At 51.0% G+C, this 16,944-nt stretch overlaps 2 protein-coding genes across 2 annotated transcripts in view; both read right to left on the bottom strand.

The window, feature by feature from the left end:
• Positions 1–4,273: 4,273 nt before the first annotated feature.
• Positions 4,274–5,959, bottom strand: Fam209a (family with sequence similarity 209 A). Its single transcript, NM_001106548.1, has 2 exons — positions 5,664–5,959; positions 4,274–4,617 (listed from the first exon to the last, which is right to left on the bottom strand). Exons 1-2 carry the CDS (start codon positions 5,910–5,912, stop codon positions 4,354–4,356), a joined length of 513 nt encoding a protein of 170 aa, NP_001100018.1. The 5' UTR covers positions 5,913–5,959; the 3' UTR covers positions 4,274–4,353.
• Positions 5,960–8,276: 2,317 nt separating this feature from the next.
• Rtf2 (replication termination factor 2) overlaps positions 8,277–16,944 on the bottom strand; it is a 29,581-nt gene continuing 20,913 nt past the window's right edge. The window contains exons 6-9 of the mRNA NM_001033890.1: positions 14,579–14,692; positions 11,614–11,668; positions 11,426–11,521; positions 8,277–9,587 (exon numbers count right to left, since the gene is read on the bottom strand). Of these exons, the coding sequence (NP_001029062.1) occupies positions 9,409–9,587; positions 11,426–11,521; positions 11,614–11,668; positions 14,579–14,692 (444 nt within the window). The 3' untranslated portion in view covers positions 8,277–9,408. The remainder of the gene's footprint in view (positions 9,588–11,425; positions 11,522–11,613; positions 11,669–14,578; positions 14,693–16,944) is intronic.

The raw sequence follows: 16,944 nt of genomic DNA, 5'->3' as shown, positions 1-16,944 counted from the left end.
CCATCCTCAGCTATACAGCCAGGTAGTTTGAGATCTTCATCCTCCAACAAAGGTGGGAGACAGGTGTAGTGATCCATACCTATGATTTCTACCATTCAAGAGGCTGAGGCAGGAGGATCAGGGGTCCGGGGGCCATCTGAGCTACAAAGTGAGTTCCAGTCCAGCCTGTTTCAGGCCTTGTCTCGAAACAAGATAAAGCCATGATGTCTATGCACAGAGAACTTCACTTTACATACTACAAGATTGTGATGGGAAAGGCCCCCATACCCCAACTCAGGCTTTGGAAACTGCTCTCTTGTTCCAATGGGCTTTGTCTGCCACCTAGTGGCCATACAAGGAACTGCAGTTCCCTCTTCTCAAGAGGCTGCCTGGGCCGTTCACCCTCAACCACCCCAGAGGCTTACAAGGTGTTTGTGGTTACGAGTGTTTGGAAACTCCCTGAGATTCCCCATTGATGGGTGTGGTGGGATATTCAGAGGCACCTGCACATACATGGTCTGTCCTGAAGCCGGACGGAAAAACAAGATGTGTTCTTAGGAAAGCTGTGGAGGGAGAGAAACTATGCGGGCACACTCAGGTTCCCGTGGGAAGGCAGGCGTGAGAAAGATGCAGATCAGAGCAGAAGTGTAGAGACCGGCTGCCCTCAGGGCTATGCCTGGGAAGCCAGGTAGGGTGGGGAGAGGATCTGAAGAGGAAAAAAAGGTGCTTCTGGGGTGGGGGTTCTCCAAAGCTTTGACTGTTGGAGCCTTGGTAACATCTCTCATGATCCCACAGTCTGCAGAGCCAAGTAGAAGTGGGGGTCCAAAATGGATGGAAATACTGCCAGTGGGAGGTCATCTGTCTCAGTCAGGGTTTCTATTCCTGCACAAACATCATGACCAAGAAGCAAGATGGGAAGGAAAGGGTTTATTCAGCTTACACTTCCACATCGCTGTTCATCACCAAAGGAAGTCAGGACTGGGACTCAAGCAGGTCAGGAAGCAGGAGCTGATGCAGAGGACATGGAGGGATGTTGCTTGCTGACTTGCTTCCCCTGGCTTGCTCAGCTTGCTTTCTTATAGAACCCAAGACCACCAGCCCAGGGATAGCACCACCCACAATGGGCTGGGTCCTCCCCACTTGGTCACTAGTGGAGAAAATGCCTTACAGCTGGGTCTCACGGAGGCATTTCTAGAACTGAGGCTCCTTTTTCTGTGATAACTCCAGCTTGGGTCAAGTTGACACACAAAACCAGCCAGTACACCACTGTACAAGCACGCACCTGTGGGGCCTATAGCAGCCTTTCTAGAAGGCATCGATCATCTCCTCAAACTAAGAGCCCCTCCCTTACTGGAAGGCAATGGAAAGGGGACAGGGCTCCATCTTCTGTTCCCAGCCCTCCTGGTGGGCTGGGATCCCCCCACCCACACACAATCCCTGGTGGCTTTGGCCTTCCCGTGGACTTCTGGAGCTGGGGGCTAAGGGATGTTTCAGGATCTGAGAGACACTTCCTGTCACCAGCCCAAGCTTCTCCACACTGCCTGTAGAGGGAATGGGCAAGTAAGAAGAGTCTAATGAAATGTCTGGTTGCTCACAGGGGAGACACAATGACGGGAGCAGAGCACGCATGCCAGTGTTCTGAGAGGCAGAGGGGCTCCATCCAGGTAACTCCTGGAAGGCCTCACTGGAGCTGCTGCTGACTGGAGATCGGGATGGTAACAGGGCTGTTGGTGTCAACTGGGGAGAAGCCTTGGGGGAGGGACAGTTTAGAGGTCCTAAGGTAGAGTTGAGCTTGGCCAGCATAGCCAAGGGGAGACCAGAGCCCCTAAGGCTCTCTAAGGCAGGGGTGTGGGTTGGACTGTGGGAGACACTTGGAGTGGGTTAAATCCAGAAGGGAAAGCACCCACCCTATAAGCATTTGCTTATTATATGTATTATAGGTACCTACTGTTTGTCTCCATGAGATGGCCATGGAGGTGGGTGTGGACGTGGTATCACAGATTACTGGTACAAAAGAGCACAGGGTTCTTCTGACATAGGACTAATGTCAATTTCCTGGCTTGATGCTGTGCTTTAAGTCACCCATAGGAGAAATGGCATGGGGGTTTGCTGCCTTGGCAACTTTCTGTTAATCTAAGTTTTACATTTTTTTTTTTTAAAGACAGGAGCTCATACTATCCCAGGCTAGCCTTGACCTCACTGTACAGAGGAAGTCCTGATACCTTTGTCTCCTCAGCATGAGCCACCACACCCCAGTGTGTGCAGCGCAGGGATCAAACCCAACATTCACACACACAAGGCAAACGCTTGAGCTACACACCTGACTCCGGGATCTGTCATTTTCCAGAAAAAGGGGCAGTCTGCTGTGGATCAAGGTCATGTTTGGGTGACGTGTGTGATCTTGACTTCAAGGAACAGTTTCTCAAGATCCTTGGCTGTTTCTTTCTTTGGCCATTTCTGGGGCTCAGGGACCAGAGGCCAGGGGGAAGGCAGGGTTGAGTGTACTGTGTGATGTATGAGAAGCAGCTCTTTAACATGTTGTACGCACCACACATTGGACTTGTTTTCTACTGCTATGTAAGAAAACTATCAGAAACCTCACTGCGTGAAACAACACAGTGCCTCTGAGGGCAGAGGCTACCCACAGGCCAGAGGAGCCCTACTAAGCGTCTCCCAAGGCTGCAACAGGTATCAGCATCAGCTTAAGAATAGAGCTCAAGGCCTATTCTTTTTTTTTTTTAATTTATGCATTTATTATGTATACATCATACAGCTTTCTGCCTGCATGTATGCAACTGCAGGCCAGAAGAGGGCACCAGACCTAATTATAGATGGTTGTGAGCCACCATGTGGTTGCTGGGAATTGAACTCAGGACCTCTGGAAGAGCAGTCAGTGCTCTTAACCTCTGAGCCACCTCTCCAGCCCCCTCCAGGCCTATTCTTACTGTACAGAGAACCACCACATCCATCCTGCGGTGGATCTGTCTCCTGTGTTGAGTGGTGAGAGCCCCACTTTCTATTAGTTGGGGACTCTTCTTGGGCCGTAGAGGCTGTCCTTGACCTGCTATGTCTCACACTTCAGTTTCCTTCCCAAGAGCCACCAAGGCATCTCATAACACTCGCAGCAAAGGCTGCGGGAATTGCTGGGTGTATTGTTCCTAGCAGTGGAGCACAGACTAGAGGGGAGCAAGTTTCTCCTGGGTCACACCAGTCAACTCTGCAAAGTGTCCCACTCTGGTGCCATCATTCTGTCTGCCCTGATAGTGTCAAAGCAGCCACCAATGACGGTGTGACTGGGCTCTGGGAGGATTTAGACCCTGACCTGAGTTTCACATCACAACAGAGTGTCTGCTTGATGTGGTCCTTTTTAACTACTTGACAATATGAAAACAATGAACACTTTGCAAAGCCACACAAACCCAGACAGTGGGTCAGGTTCGGCCAACGAGCTGTACAGGTGTGGTGTACATCTGAAATATGCCCATATTGAAACACTAAAACTACCATTAGCTCTCTCAATACCATTATTACTTTGTCCATCTGGAGTCTTCTGTGTGTGTTGTGAAAATAACTCGTGCCATCAGTTCCTCTCATCTTCCCATCCTGACACTACAGTAAGCCTACTCTGTTAAAAGCGCTCAACAGTCACCTGTAATTGCAGCGCCCTCTAGCGCCCTCTTCTGCCCTCTTCAGACACCTACATGCCTGTAAGGTCAGGCATGTGCTTATACATAAAAATACATTTAAAAAGACTAACTCGAGAGTTCTTGTTTAGTTCATCTCCTTCCCTCCCTATCGAGTCCACGCTCACCAACCTTCTCCAATTTTGGAACCGCAGACTGGAACAGATACAATGTTATAACCCACTGTTTCTCTACTCTGAAAGTCCACATGTAATTGCTAGTTCGTTAGAAAAAGAAAGTTTGTATCGCCCAAGGCCAATGGGATGGAATGAATAAAGATATCCCGGATTGTGGGAGAAGCAGAAGGTTCCAGAACTGCCTCTTCTGACGGAGCCACTGTCATTTTAAACCCATGAAGTTCGACTTTGTGATGAAATTAGTCATTGGAATCAGATATCTGCAGATAGTGTATAGAAACTAAGTGTCTGGACCCCCAGGGCCAGAGATGGGGGCTCAGAGATGCCTGTGGAGGACTCGGGGAAGGGGAAGACAGTTAGGACTTTCAGGGCTACTGGGACTTGGCATCTTAAATTCCAGTTAAAAAACAGAAAACCAAAAACTAAAAAGGAGGGGATGGGGAGGGGAGAAAGATCTCGCATGGGGGACTCTTTCATCAGAATATTCTTTATTAGTTTGGATACTGTCTGTCAATACTAGACTTGTTTTCTCTTATACTTTGCTATAAACCCCTTCACTCAGACTCCTCCTCCCCCCATATCTCATATATCGTGACATTATTGTACGGGTCCATGGGTATATCTGGGATCTGCAGCCTGGAGTTACTGCTAGTTGCCATGGAGACTTTAAGGTTCCGCACCTTGGACACAAATTTCACCAGTTCCATCTCGAGCTGGGTTAAAGTATTGAAAGTGAAGTCTTTGCTGGGGGAAATACTTTGGGCTTTCTTTGGTGGAGAGCGGAACTGGGAGCTTCGGAGGCTAGTAGGATTCTGCTCCTGTCAAGAAAGATATTCAGGGTGAATGACTCCAGTGGCCTCACAAGTATACAGTTCCAAAAGTTAGGCTCATCTATGAGGGAACATGATCACAAACCTAGTGTGGATGTTGGTAAACTGTGACCAAATTGGCCTGCCAATTGTTTTTGTAAATAAAGTTTTATTGGTACACAGCCACGCTCAGTTCTTAGCTGTGATTGTTCTCAGGCCACGGAGACTATACGGCCTGCAGAGCTGAAAGTGGTTTCCATTGGACCCGTTACAGGCAGCTTGGCAGCCTCTCTTCTAGCCAGAATGCCATGTGTGTGTGGAGGTCAACAGATGCTGGGTGTCTTCCTCAACACTTCGTATTTTCTGAGACAAGGTCTCTCACTGAGGCTGGGACTTCAGAATTCTGCTATCAAGGTCCTTCTGTTCCTACTATCCCAGCTCCCCAGTTCCAGGGTTGTACCACCATGCCTGACTTTTATAGGGGTGCTGTGGATAGAACTCAGGTTTTCAAGGTTGCACAGCAAGCGTTTTTCCAACTGAGCCATCTCCCATGCCCTGGCCACTGTCTTGAAATGCTGGGTTTGTCTGTCCCTCCAATCCCCAAAGAACTGCCAAGTGACTGTGGGGAACATTGGTCACTGCTCTTTATCCAAATAGGGGCCTCAAACTTCCTTTACCTCAGATAAAATTTCCTGTGGCTTGAACATTTGTGATGAGTCAAAAGCTAGGAAACAAGACCTCTCCTCGCCTGGAGTGTGAGAGCCTGGCTCGACACGGAACACATTGTGAGCTCCAGGGTCTGCTGTCAATTGGGGAGGGATAAACATAGCTTACTCCACAGGACAACAGTGAACTGTTCAGGAGCCCATCTCAAACCGTCCCATCCTCTGCAGACGTGGCCACTACTGTCCTCACTGAGGAAGCAAGCTCACCTAGCCATCATCACCAGGCTTTCCGGCCAAAGTTCAAGGTCAGACACTAGCAGCCCCACTTGTGGGGACAGAACCTGAGCTTCTGAGACCCAGTGGCTGTGGCGTGACCAAGACGGTCCTTACCTTGTTCTTTTCGCCGTCTCCTCGAAACTTCAGCAACACATAGATCATAATGACAATGAACAGCCAGAGCCATTTGTTCCCAAGCCAGCCTTGGGCATTCTCTGGAAGATTCTGTCTAATCCGGAAGTGTCCTCCGCAAGGCACCTTCCCTGGGCTTTCTTTGGTTTTCTCCCTCGTCGAAGAAAACATGAAGGCACAGACGCAGGAGATGCACAGAAGCAGTAACAGGAGCCATCTCAGCGTCCGCATGGTGAGCAGAGCTGGGCCTGGAAACTGCTCATGGTGGGGCTGCCCACCGTGGTGCCAGAGAGACTGAGGGGCTAGTGTTGGGGGCTCGTGATGTCACAGAGGGCCCCGAGCCAACAGCCCCAGCCATTGTGATGCCTTCGGCTTAAGAAGACTGAGGCTTGATCACTGCTAGTAGCCTGCCCCGATAGGACTTCCCAGGAGGAGAAACTTCCAGAAGACAAGAAAGAAGGACGCTGTCTCCTTGCTGGAATGTTCTTTCTGAGCTTGGGTCACTGTAGCGAGAGGCCATCGTGTGTTTCTGGTTTCATTTCTTTGATCCTGACGGTGGTGAGCTGCAGGTACAAGGTGCCCCTCAGAGGTCGATCCTGTGAGAAATAAGTTTACCAGCCACAGGCCGCTCACTGGGGCTCAAGGGTATCTTTCCATCGGCCTGCACCAGCATCTAAGTGTTGTGGGGACTGTCACCCAAGGAGCTGGGGGGATGTCTCGGTAGGTAGTGTTTGTACACGGGCCTGAGTTTAGTCCCAGAACATGCATAGAGCTGGGGAGGCAGGGGCAGCCTGAATGTGCACTTGCTGGCTGCTCAGCCTATGTACTGTCTGTCCAGTTCTGGGCCAGTGAGACCATCTCAAAATACAAGATGTACGGCATCTGAAGGACAATACTTTAAGGTTCATCTCCGGTCTCCACATGTTCACATATGCACCTGTGCACACACAACATATACACACCACACACACACAAACACACACACACACTACATATACACATATACCACATACAATACACACACCCCAACACCCACACCCACACCCACACCCACACCCACACACACATGTATTTGAAGCCAGCCATTTGCAGAGGTGACATAAAACAGAGCACAGTACCCCTGCAGCGTAAGGCCCACACTTGTCCCTCCTAGGTCACTGGAGGGATCTTGTTGAGACTGACCCCTGAGGAGTGACTTTCTGTTAACACTCACGCTGTCTCCGATTGTGCTGCACTCTGAACTTGACAGGGCTTCCTCGGATTCATTTGTCAAGAGGCCAGTGAGCAGCAAGGGCGAGCGTCCTTGTCTAAGGGGCTCTTACCAGACACTGGCTCAGGTCTGGGGAGATACAGGCCCCCCTCCTGCTGGATTAGACACCAGCTTCCATCCGTACATGACTTCTATCCACCCGGCTACAAAGGCTGACTCCTGGTGTTCACAGAGGGCCAGGGTGCAGTGCAGCTGGTTTGGGTCATCATGGCAGGCCCTGGGCAAGATTGTGAGGATTCCCATGGTGAAGGTATTCAGGGCTGGGTATCCATGTCTTCAGGTACTGCTTTTGAAGTCAGATCTGGCATCTGGTGGCCGTGTGGTGACACCCTATGGGAAGATGGCCTCCATTTGCAGATGGCCACACAGTATATCTGTGCACAGGTGATTTCAGCTATCTGGAAACATTCGTGTGTGCTGAGTGTAGGAATCCCAGAATCCCCTTTACCCTCAGTGTGTTTGCTGAACAGGACCAGGGGAAAGCCAGAGGCACAAAGGTCCTGGAGAAGAAATTCTCCCTGGGTCAGGGGTCACTCAGGTGGCGGGTGGAGCCCAGCTCTAGAGCCCTAGGAAAGGACTGGCTCTTCAGCCTGGTGACACCCAGGGTCACTCAACAAGCTGGTTCTCCAATCTCAGGGAGGCCATGCCTTCACTAACCTTAAGGGCTGGAGAAGGGTCTCAGAACAAGCCCTGTTCCCTGTTTTCAGGGGTTTTCTCTGGGGGCAGGGCAGAGGATGAGGGAGAGTCACATAAACGCTGTCAGAAGTCTAGAAAACTTTGAGGCTGCAGGCCTGAAGACACTGAAGTGTCAAGGCTAAGAAATGTAAAAGTGGTTTTTAAAAAAGTCATCAGAAATTTAGTAAAACATGGCTGACAAGGGCTGTTTTCTTTGTAAAGACAGGATAAGAGGAAAATGGTACTCCCTTAATTCAATGACAGCAGCTCTGGATTTTACAGTCTGCATCCTCAATAAAGTCTTCTTGATAAAAAAATCCAGCTAGCCAAATAAAGCAACTGTGATGAGAATTTAACAAAAAACCCTCTAAAATAGTTTTCACTGAATTAAAGATAGTTCAGAGAAATAAAATAGTTAATTTAGCTTTGCTTTGGATAATAAAAAATTTCTTTCTTCTTTTTGGTTTTAAAAGGATAGGGTCTTTCGTATCCCAGGCTTGCCTGAACTTCTATGTAGCCGAGGATGGCCTTGAATTTCTGATCCATCTGCCCCCACCTCCCAGGTGCTGGAACAGGTAGCTATGACACCTAGACTCTGGAGTGCTGGAGATGGGACGCAGGGCCTGTTTCAAAAGCAAAAACAACCCCCAAACATTTCTACAACCTTTATTTTGAATTTCTAAGTACAAAGGTCACGCGCCCAGGTTCTCTTGGACGACACTCATTCACACCCTGTCCTGTTGCACACTTCCACAGCGCCCCCAGCACTGTCCCAGAACAAATGCTACGTGTTTGGGGCCAAGCTTCATCCCTTGCAAGCAGAAACCCAGGGGCAGTGGGAGCAGGTGCTTTTCTTGGGTTGCTTCCTGAGGTGAGGTCCTGCTATGTAACCCTGCCAGCTTTGACCTCTCTGTGATCTTCCTGCCTCAGCCTTCTGACAGCTTGGACTACACATGCCACCATGTTTGTTTTGGAAACAGGGCCTTTAGGGGTTTGCAGGTTTGTGGGCATGTGTGGAGGCCAGAGGCTGACACTGGGAATCTCTTAATTGCACTCCAGCTAGTTTCTGAGCAGGGTCTCCCCAAACCCTGAACTTAGCACCTTGCCCAGGGAATCTCACGTCTGCCTCTTAAGGGCTGGGATCCCAGGCTGGTTAAGGGCTCACTGGGCTTTTATAAAAGTTCTGGGGACCCAAACTCTGGTCCACAAGTGTCCACTGAGGGAGCCAGCTGCCCAGCCCAGAAGCAGGTTTTGGAACTGGCCTAGAGGCAGTTCTATCGTGCCCTGTGAAGTGTTACAGAGGTTCCGAGTTTAACGGTGGGGATGGCAAAGGAGCCATTCCTGCCTGCCACCATCACCTACATGGCTGCCATTTCTTATCAAGGTATTGGAGAGAGAAGGAAGACGAGAGAAAGGGCTTTGGTTTGTACCAGGCAGTCAGGTGTGTTTCCTCTCTCACGAGGACCAAGGTCTAAGACTGTTGGAGTCTGTCCCTAAGCTCAGGGCCTTCCCCCTTGACCACTCTGATTTCGGAAATGAGCTGAGCACACAGTGAGGAGTCAGAGCTTTCTGTTAGCTAAAGAGCAGCAGTCTCCGGGCTAAGTGGAGGGACAGCCTGTGGGCAGGTGTGGGACTTCTCACTCCCAGGACCCACAAGATCTCACAGCAAGTGACCACGCCGGTCGAAGATTGCAGAGGACAGCTTTATAGCACGATGCCACACCAAGCAAGTGTGGCCCTGAGGGCCACAGGGAAGCCCTGTGGCGAGGGCCCAGCTGGGCTTTAGAAGCAGTAGGACGTGTGGGTGACCCAGTGGGCAGACTCCTCCTTGGAGCGCTTGGCAGAGCTGTGGCTTGTGAAGATGGACTTGTAGGTTTCAGACTCCTCACTGTCTGCGATGGATCTCTTCAGGGCCCCACATGGGGGCTTGCCAACTTTCCCAGAAGCACTGCCATTAGATGCTAGAAAACAAAGCCAAACTTGTGAGGCTGGGACTGATGACCCTTCCACATGACTAGGATTTAAAGGGACCAAGTCATGCATGCCAGTCCCCTAAGCTTCCCGATGTCCTGCTGCTATTTGGAAAGGAGCTGAGGCGAAGGGGCAGGCTATCCTTGCACTCACTCTGAAGCCAAGACTGGCCTGGATTTCGGATCAAGTGCTGGGGTTATAGGAGCATGCTGTCACACCACTTTATACAGAGCCTAAGGCTTTGTGCATATATGCTAGTGTTCTAACCACTGAGCTGTATTTCCTACCTACAGTATATCAAATTAGAGTAAGGGCTGCACCACGTAGCCGACTGGCCTAAAACTTGCTATGTAGACCAGTCTGGCCTTGAACTTGGAGTGATTTCCCTAACTCTGCCTCTCAAGCAGCCACATTGCTACCATGCCTGCTTTGAAGCACAGACTCTTACTAGTGTCTCCTGAAAGCTAGCTAACCACTTAAGGCCTTGCTGGACACTGTGTGCTAGCACCAGCCTGTCCAGTTCTACGCACTCAGGCTGAGGCTTGGTTCTCTCAGGTTGGCACTGAACAAGGACAAGGAGAGCCCAGAAGTCCCAGTGACCTGCCCTGGCTAGTCCTCTATCCTGACTGCAGCCAGGATGGCCACTGGTCACTGCATTCGCCGGAATAACACATTCTCTCTCTCTCTCTCTCTCTCTCTCTCTCTCTCTCTCTCTCTCTTTCTATCTCTCTCTCTCTCTCTCTCTCTCTCTCTCTGCTGTTCTCTCTGCTGTGCTTCTTGTGAAAGAATTGTGACCTTCCTTCCTCTCTGCAGTGCTGGGCAGTGAACTCAGCATCTCACGTGCACTAAACAGCAGCAGCTCTCTACTGAGCTACAGCCCAGGTCTCTTCTACGTTTTATTTTGATAGAGGATCTCAGGAAGTTGCCTAGGCTGGCATCAAACCTTTGATCCTCCTGCCTCAGCTCCTGAGTGATTGAGATAACAGGCCTATGTTACCAGACATGGTGTAAATATTTACTTTCCTTTCCTGGTCTTCTTTTTTCTCTATTTATATGGAGGTGCGTGTCTGTGTGAATGTGTGCCTGCTGAGGCCAGAAGAGGCTGCCAGGTCTCTTCAGTGGCGAGCTGCCTGGTGTGGGTGCTAGGAACAGAGCTCAGGTTCTCAGCAAGAGCACTCTTGGCTCTGAACTGCTAGGCCAGCTCTCTGCCCCACCCCCACCCCTTTCCTTTCTGAGACAGTCTCAGTACATAGCCCTCGTGGGCCGGAAACTCACCATGTGACCTAGGCTGGCCTGAACTCAACCATGTGCCCCAGACTGGCCTGGCACTCATGGCTGAGCCACCTCTGTGCCACTGGGCTGGTGTACATGCAATTTTCTTTGAGGTAAAGATACTGCGTTTCAGAGCAGTGTGGCCACTTGGTCCTCAAGGCAGGTAGAGGACCCTGGGGGAGCACAGGAAGGCACTGAAGCCTCCACACGGGGTGTCTGCAGTGCCCAAGGCCTCTGCAGTGAGGTACCGAGTGTGTCTGTGCTGCTGTCTATGGCGACATCAGGCTGCACAAGAGTAAGAAACGGGCTTTGTGGGGCTGGGGATTTAGCTCAGCGGTAGAGCGCTTGCCTAGGAAGCGCAAGGCCCTGGGTTCGGTCCCCAGCTCCGAAAAAAAAAGAACCAAAAAAAAAAAAAAAAAGAAACGGGCTTTGTGCCCAGAACCTTTGGTCACTCTTCAACTCAAAGCGCACGGGGAGCCACTGCTGAGTGAGCAGGAAAGTCTTCTCGTCCCTTTGCTCTGGCTTCCCAGTTCTCTGCTGCCTTGGTAGGACCCACCTGTGCCCCTGGGCGCCAAGGAGCTTTTCTTCTCCCTAGGATCGGGGTCCGCCTCCTCAGACTTGCCCGCCTTCGCCTTTGATGGCCCTGCAGAGTCTGTGCAAGACAGAATCAGTAAGAACAAACCTTCAGCCTAAGCAGAGCCCCAGGATACGGGAGGAACCACACCCAGGTCCTTAAGGTCATACCTTGTGAGATGCCCAGCTTTGAAGCACTCTCGGCTGTCTTCGGTTTCTTTGTTTTCTGTAAGAAGAAAGAAACCTTTGGAGGCTGTGGTGGTGTGGGGAAGCCTCGCAAAGGTTATTGCCTATTTGAACAGTTGATCCCAAATTGGGGGTGCTGTTTGGGAGTTCAGGGAACCTCCAACAAATGGAGGTGCACTACTGGGGCATAAACGCCGGCCAAGATCCGGTTCACCCTGCTTCCTGAGTGTGGATAGAGGTGTTCTCTCTCAGCTTCCTGCTCTTGAGGCCATGCCTTCTGGTCTCGACGGATTCTTACCCCGTAGAACTGTGAGCCCCTGTAGGCTGCCACTGGTCCTGGTGTTTTAGCACAGACAGAGAAGGAACTGACAGTGGAGGTCAGCTCGGATTAGGTGGACCACAGTGGCCGTGGCCTGCCTGAAGCCCAGGGTCCCTCGGATGGCCTGACACTCTCTGAGGATGACCTGTCTACAAGCAAGCGACCACACATGGCTGAGTCCACACAGACTCATACAGATGGGCTCAGTGACTCCACAGAGGTTGCTCTGTGATGGGGCAGCAGCTAGTGTTCAGGAGGCCCTGAATTTGATCCCTAACACCAGAGTACAAACATAAAAGGCCACCATCTCCAGGGACTATCGTACACAAAAGAACAGTTAACAATCACATAAATTATACATACATGAACATACATGGCCTCTCATTCACTCTGAGAACTCAGTTCCAGAGCGATCAAACGATGTTTAGCTGTAAGGCTTGGAGGCGTTCACTGAAGAACTTTAGCTGGTGAGACACTAGGCTGCTGGCATGAGACTTTTAGAGGCTGGATTGGTAACATAGTTACTGTTCATCCCCCATTCTGAAATTATATTTAACCACACGGATGATCACAAGTGCAGGTCACAACTTACTTTAAAACCCCAAGAGTGTACCAGAGACACAGCCTAGGCTGTGACACCTACTGTCTCAGCACTGGGGAGGCAGAGCCAAGAGAGTCTTGAGTTTAAGACCAGTAAGTCCGAGGCCAGCCTGGACTTCACAAGACCCTGTCTCTAACATAAAAACAAAATAATGAATTCTAGAAGGCTGTCATCTCTTACACTGAACAAAAGACCTTTCTTGATGGTGGACTTCGATGAGTGACATCCATGCAATGTGACTTAACACATTTGAAAATCATGGTAAGAAACAGCTCATTTCACATATGACATGCGCACACACAAATCTGTGAAGGCTGTTGCTAAAAAAACCAAAAACCCCACAGACCAAGGAGATATCGTAGTACAGAAGCACCCATTGCAGAAACCTGGGCATGTCTGCGTAAGTTTGTACCCCAGAACTGGCAGGTAAGAGACTAGGACCCTGACAACTTGCTGGTTAGACAGTCATGCTAAAATGGTGGTCTTCAGGTTTAGTGAGAGACCCTGTCTCAAGAGCAGAATGACAGAGGAAGACACCTGACATCTTGTTGTGCCCACACACCACAGTCACACAATTCGACAGAGACGAACGCTCCGTCCTCCTGCTCCCACTGACGGCTGGGCTGTTCAGAACTGGAGGTGCACACAGAGACACGAGCCCTGACAGCAGGCGAACATATTTGGGAAATATTTTGTATCTTGGTAGCAGTATCCACACGCGGTCACAGAGGCCCTGCTGAGGAGGCTGCAGAGGGGATCCAGTCCCACAGGGCCCTGTAGGACCTGGCAGGAAGCCTGTGATGGGAGAGTCCCTCAGGGAGCTACTAGGCCTCCTAGGTTGACAAGGCTCCTGCTGCTTTCAGCACACTATGCCTCTCCTTGCACTTTTAAAAAACTGACCAAGGGCAGCAAAAACCTGTGGGATCCCCTTGGCTGCTGTCTCTTGTGGAAGACACTTCGGTTTCCTATGCTCCCGTGATGGTGAGTGGAGTGATGCTGAAAGCTAGTTTGGAATTAACATCACACACAGACAGATGGTTAAGCTCCACCGCCCCCAGGGCTTCGGGGCATCTGCGTGTGCCACACACACTCTTCACGATGACGAAGGAAGAGATGAGCAGGATTTGCTTCCCCCGAGAGATGGATCCCTGGTGGTGTGACCATCAGCTTTTTAGACCTCACGACCATGAAACTTCCATCACTCGTGGGTGATGTGATCTTTCTTTCTTTCTTCTATGACTAAAAGGCACAAACAAAGTTCTGAAGCCCCTTCCCTCACTACAGCCTTATTCCCTTGGACCACACTGTTTCAGTGCTGGGATCAAACTCGTGACTCTGTATATGAGAGGCGGGTGCTCTACCACTAAGCCATACCTAGCCCGTGGCTCTCCAAACCCTCCTGACTCTGCCTTAGGAGGACAAGGTTACAGGTGTGCACATCTGGATTTCTACCTTAGTGAAAACACAAGGTAGGCCCAAGTTTACCTTTAGCTTAACAACAACAACAACAACAACAACACCACAATTAGAGCCACGCTGGAGTCCGACCCCTCAGCTTCTCCCCGCCATGCATGTTGGACCACACTGCAGTGGCTGAGGATGGGGTCTTCAGACCTGCTGGATGATGGCGGCTTCTGCTCTCACCTTTACAAGCTATGAAAATGCACTGAGTCGTCCTTTCTTTCTCTGCACTGGTGACAGAACCTAGGGCCTCTCACTCTACTGCTGACCCACAGCGCAGCCCCCGTGTGCTCTTCTCTACGTAATGACTGTGTCTCCTGTGAGCTCCCTCATCCACACTGCAGGCAAGTGCCTGCGCCATCTTTAAACCTTCCCTACACCATTGTGCCTTGAGCCACCAACCAGCCACCTGCCTGGTGACGGAAGCCCAATGCAGTCAAGCCCTGACTGTTTCTAGAGGCCAGGCCTTCTAGGTTGACAAAACTCAGCTATGTACCCCGGGCAGCATCTGCTAAGGGGGCAGGATGGTTTGCGACAGGCTCTGGGGCAGAAGCGAAGCCCCCTCTTACCTTCTCCAGCTTGGCCCGCAGCCTCCTCTCTTCCATCCTCCTCTTCAGCATCTCCACATCCTCCTTGGTGCCATTGAGCACAATGATGTCCTCCTCCTGGAAGGCAGCCCCGCACTGAAGAGCAAAAGACAGGAGAGTCAGTCACCACAGGAGGGAGGCACCGAAGGTCCCGCTGTTCACTCTCCACTGGCCTCCAGCCCTTGCTAGGCTCCTGTCAGTTTGCCTGCATCTTGGGTCAGCTGCTCTTGGGCCCATGTGCCCAGAGCAGCACAGCCTGGCAGTCCAACTCTGGATAGCTGACGGGTGGTTCATGTATCAGACTGCACACACTGGTCCAAGCTGGACACCTGCTTTCCCTTTGGGAGTCTGACTAACCAGGTCTGAGCAAAGACTGAGCAGTGGAACCATCTGAGGCAGCTACATTGTGTGGCTGAGGCCTGGTTCCCTGTGTGAGCACGCTCGTCCTCCCATACCACACTGCTCTGTACCAACAGCACGCCTACTGGTGTGGCGACAGGCCCTAGCTGAAAATACAGCTATCTGCTAACTTCCGATAGTCGTTCCACAAAGTGCTAAGGGTGACCCCAGACACATCTTAGCAGGACAAGACTGAGCCATGTCCAAGGTGTCCCAGTGGTGTCCTAGAGGAAGGAACAGACACTTGTCAGTTCATGCTCAGCTCTGCCAACTGCACACACACCCATATTCACAGAATTGTTCACAAGCAAGCCACCACCTCGGAGAGGCCACCAGACCATTAAGTCCCTTCCTCCCCTGAGAATGAAGACCCAGGCACTGAGTGGCCTGGGACCTTTTTCACATTATCTGCATAGTTCTAAATGCTAGTCTTGGCAGGAAGAAGGACAATGTCAGAGAGCAAGGAACCTCTCCTACACAGACAGAGGCATTTGCTCCTGTCTCCAGGGAGTCTCCTCAGCTGTAAGGGTGGTTTGACTCCACAGAAAAGACCCTCACAGGTGGCTGCTCTGTTCCCCAGGACTCCACACAGTCTGCAGATGATTCTGGCTGTCACACCTGGGAAGAGGTGCCACTGCCATTCTCTGTAAGAAAGCTGATAAACAGGGGTTGGGGATTTAGCTCAGTGGTAGAGCGCTTGCCTAGCAAGTGAAAGGCTCTGGGTTCAGTTCGTAGCTCAGGAAAAAAAAGAAAAGAAAGAGAGAGAGAGAGAGAGAGAGAGAGAGAGAGAGAGAGAGAGAGAGAGAGAGAGAAGAAAGCTGATAAGCAGGAAGACCCTTTCCTTTGAGAAGGCCCAAAGTCTCTGGCACCTCTGGGCATACAGGTCAGAGGTCAGTGTGTGGGCTTTAGTCTCCTGCACCCCACAGGGCTGGTGAGTGGTTTAGTTCAAAGCTACCTTTCAGGTCAGGGTCTGCTTCTTTCTCAGGGTTTTCCTGAGGAGTGTTGCTGACAGAAGATATTTGTGAGCCCTGAGTTCGGTGGCCTCCAAAGACATGACATAAAGGGAGGTTCCCACTGAGGTCGAGGGCTATCTCAGCATCATGACAGGCGGGGAGGTGGGGAGGAACAGCCTCTGAGCAGGTGGTCCCCTGGGAAATGTGGGACCAGGGGACACTTGGGTAGAGAACCGTCAGTGAGGGAGGAATGAAAAGGGACTTTTCTGTAACTGAGTGAGGTGAGAAGGAAGGCCCCAGGGGCTTGGAGGCACGGCAGGCATCGTAACTAACCCCCCTGAGGACAGTGCAGAGTGCAGGAGGAGGGACCCTTAGTGCAGGGCCATCCTCCCTCCTCAGCTCCAGTTTCTCTCCAGAGGCACAGACCTTCCTGCTTCTTAGTTTTAACCCCAGAGAAGCTACCAGTGGGTTTTACAATCGAAAAGCTTGACACAAAATCATGTCACACAAGACTGTGAAGGAGAATTTTGTGAGGACAGAATTCCTAGTCCAGGACTGGCACCGCCTGTCTTAGCTGCTGTGATAAGCAACATGTCCACAGCGACTTGTGAGGAAAGGGCCTCTTTCTGCTCACAGCACTCCAGCCACACTCCACCACTGAGGTGAGTCAAGGTAGGAATCTGGAGGCAGGAACTGAAGAGAAGATCACGGAAAACACTTTCCCTGTCTGCTCAGCCTTTCTTAAACCATTCAGAGTGGCATGGCCCAGAGTGAATTGGATCCTCCCATCCCAATCACCAGTGAAAAAAATGCCTCATGGGCCAGCCTCACAGAGGCGTCATCGTCTCACCTGAGGCACCTTCCTCTCAGGTGACTCTAGGTTTGTGTCAAGCTGAGGAAACCCAGTCAGCCCTGCACAGGCAGGGTTAGTATCCCTGACCTAAGAGACCGTCAGGAGCGAACGGGTCAGGATGCTGCTCGAAGACCATTCTCTGT

This window comes from Rattus norvegicus, chromosome 3, assembly GCF_021556685.1.
Source record: "Rattus norvegicus strain SHRSP/BbbUtx chromosome 3, alternate assembly SHRSP_T2T, whole genome shotgun sequence".
NCBI lineage: Eukaryota > Metazoa > Chordata > Mammalia > Rodentia > Muridae > Rattus > Rattus norvegicus.
This window is presented reverse-complemented; position numbering and strand designations above follow the sequence as displayed.

What these genes read in the sequence shown, in the direction of transcription:
- Fam209a (NM_001106548.1), bottom strand. Translation starts at nt 5,912, where the DNA reads ATGCGGACGCTGAGATGGCTCCTGTTACTGCTTCTGTGCATCTCCTGC. An exon ending in GAGACGGCGAAAAGAACAAG is followed by an intron (nt 4,618 to 5,663) that starts GTAAGGACCGTC and finishes CTTTCTTGACAG; the next exon opens with GAGCAGAATCCTACTAGCCT.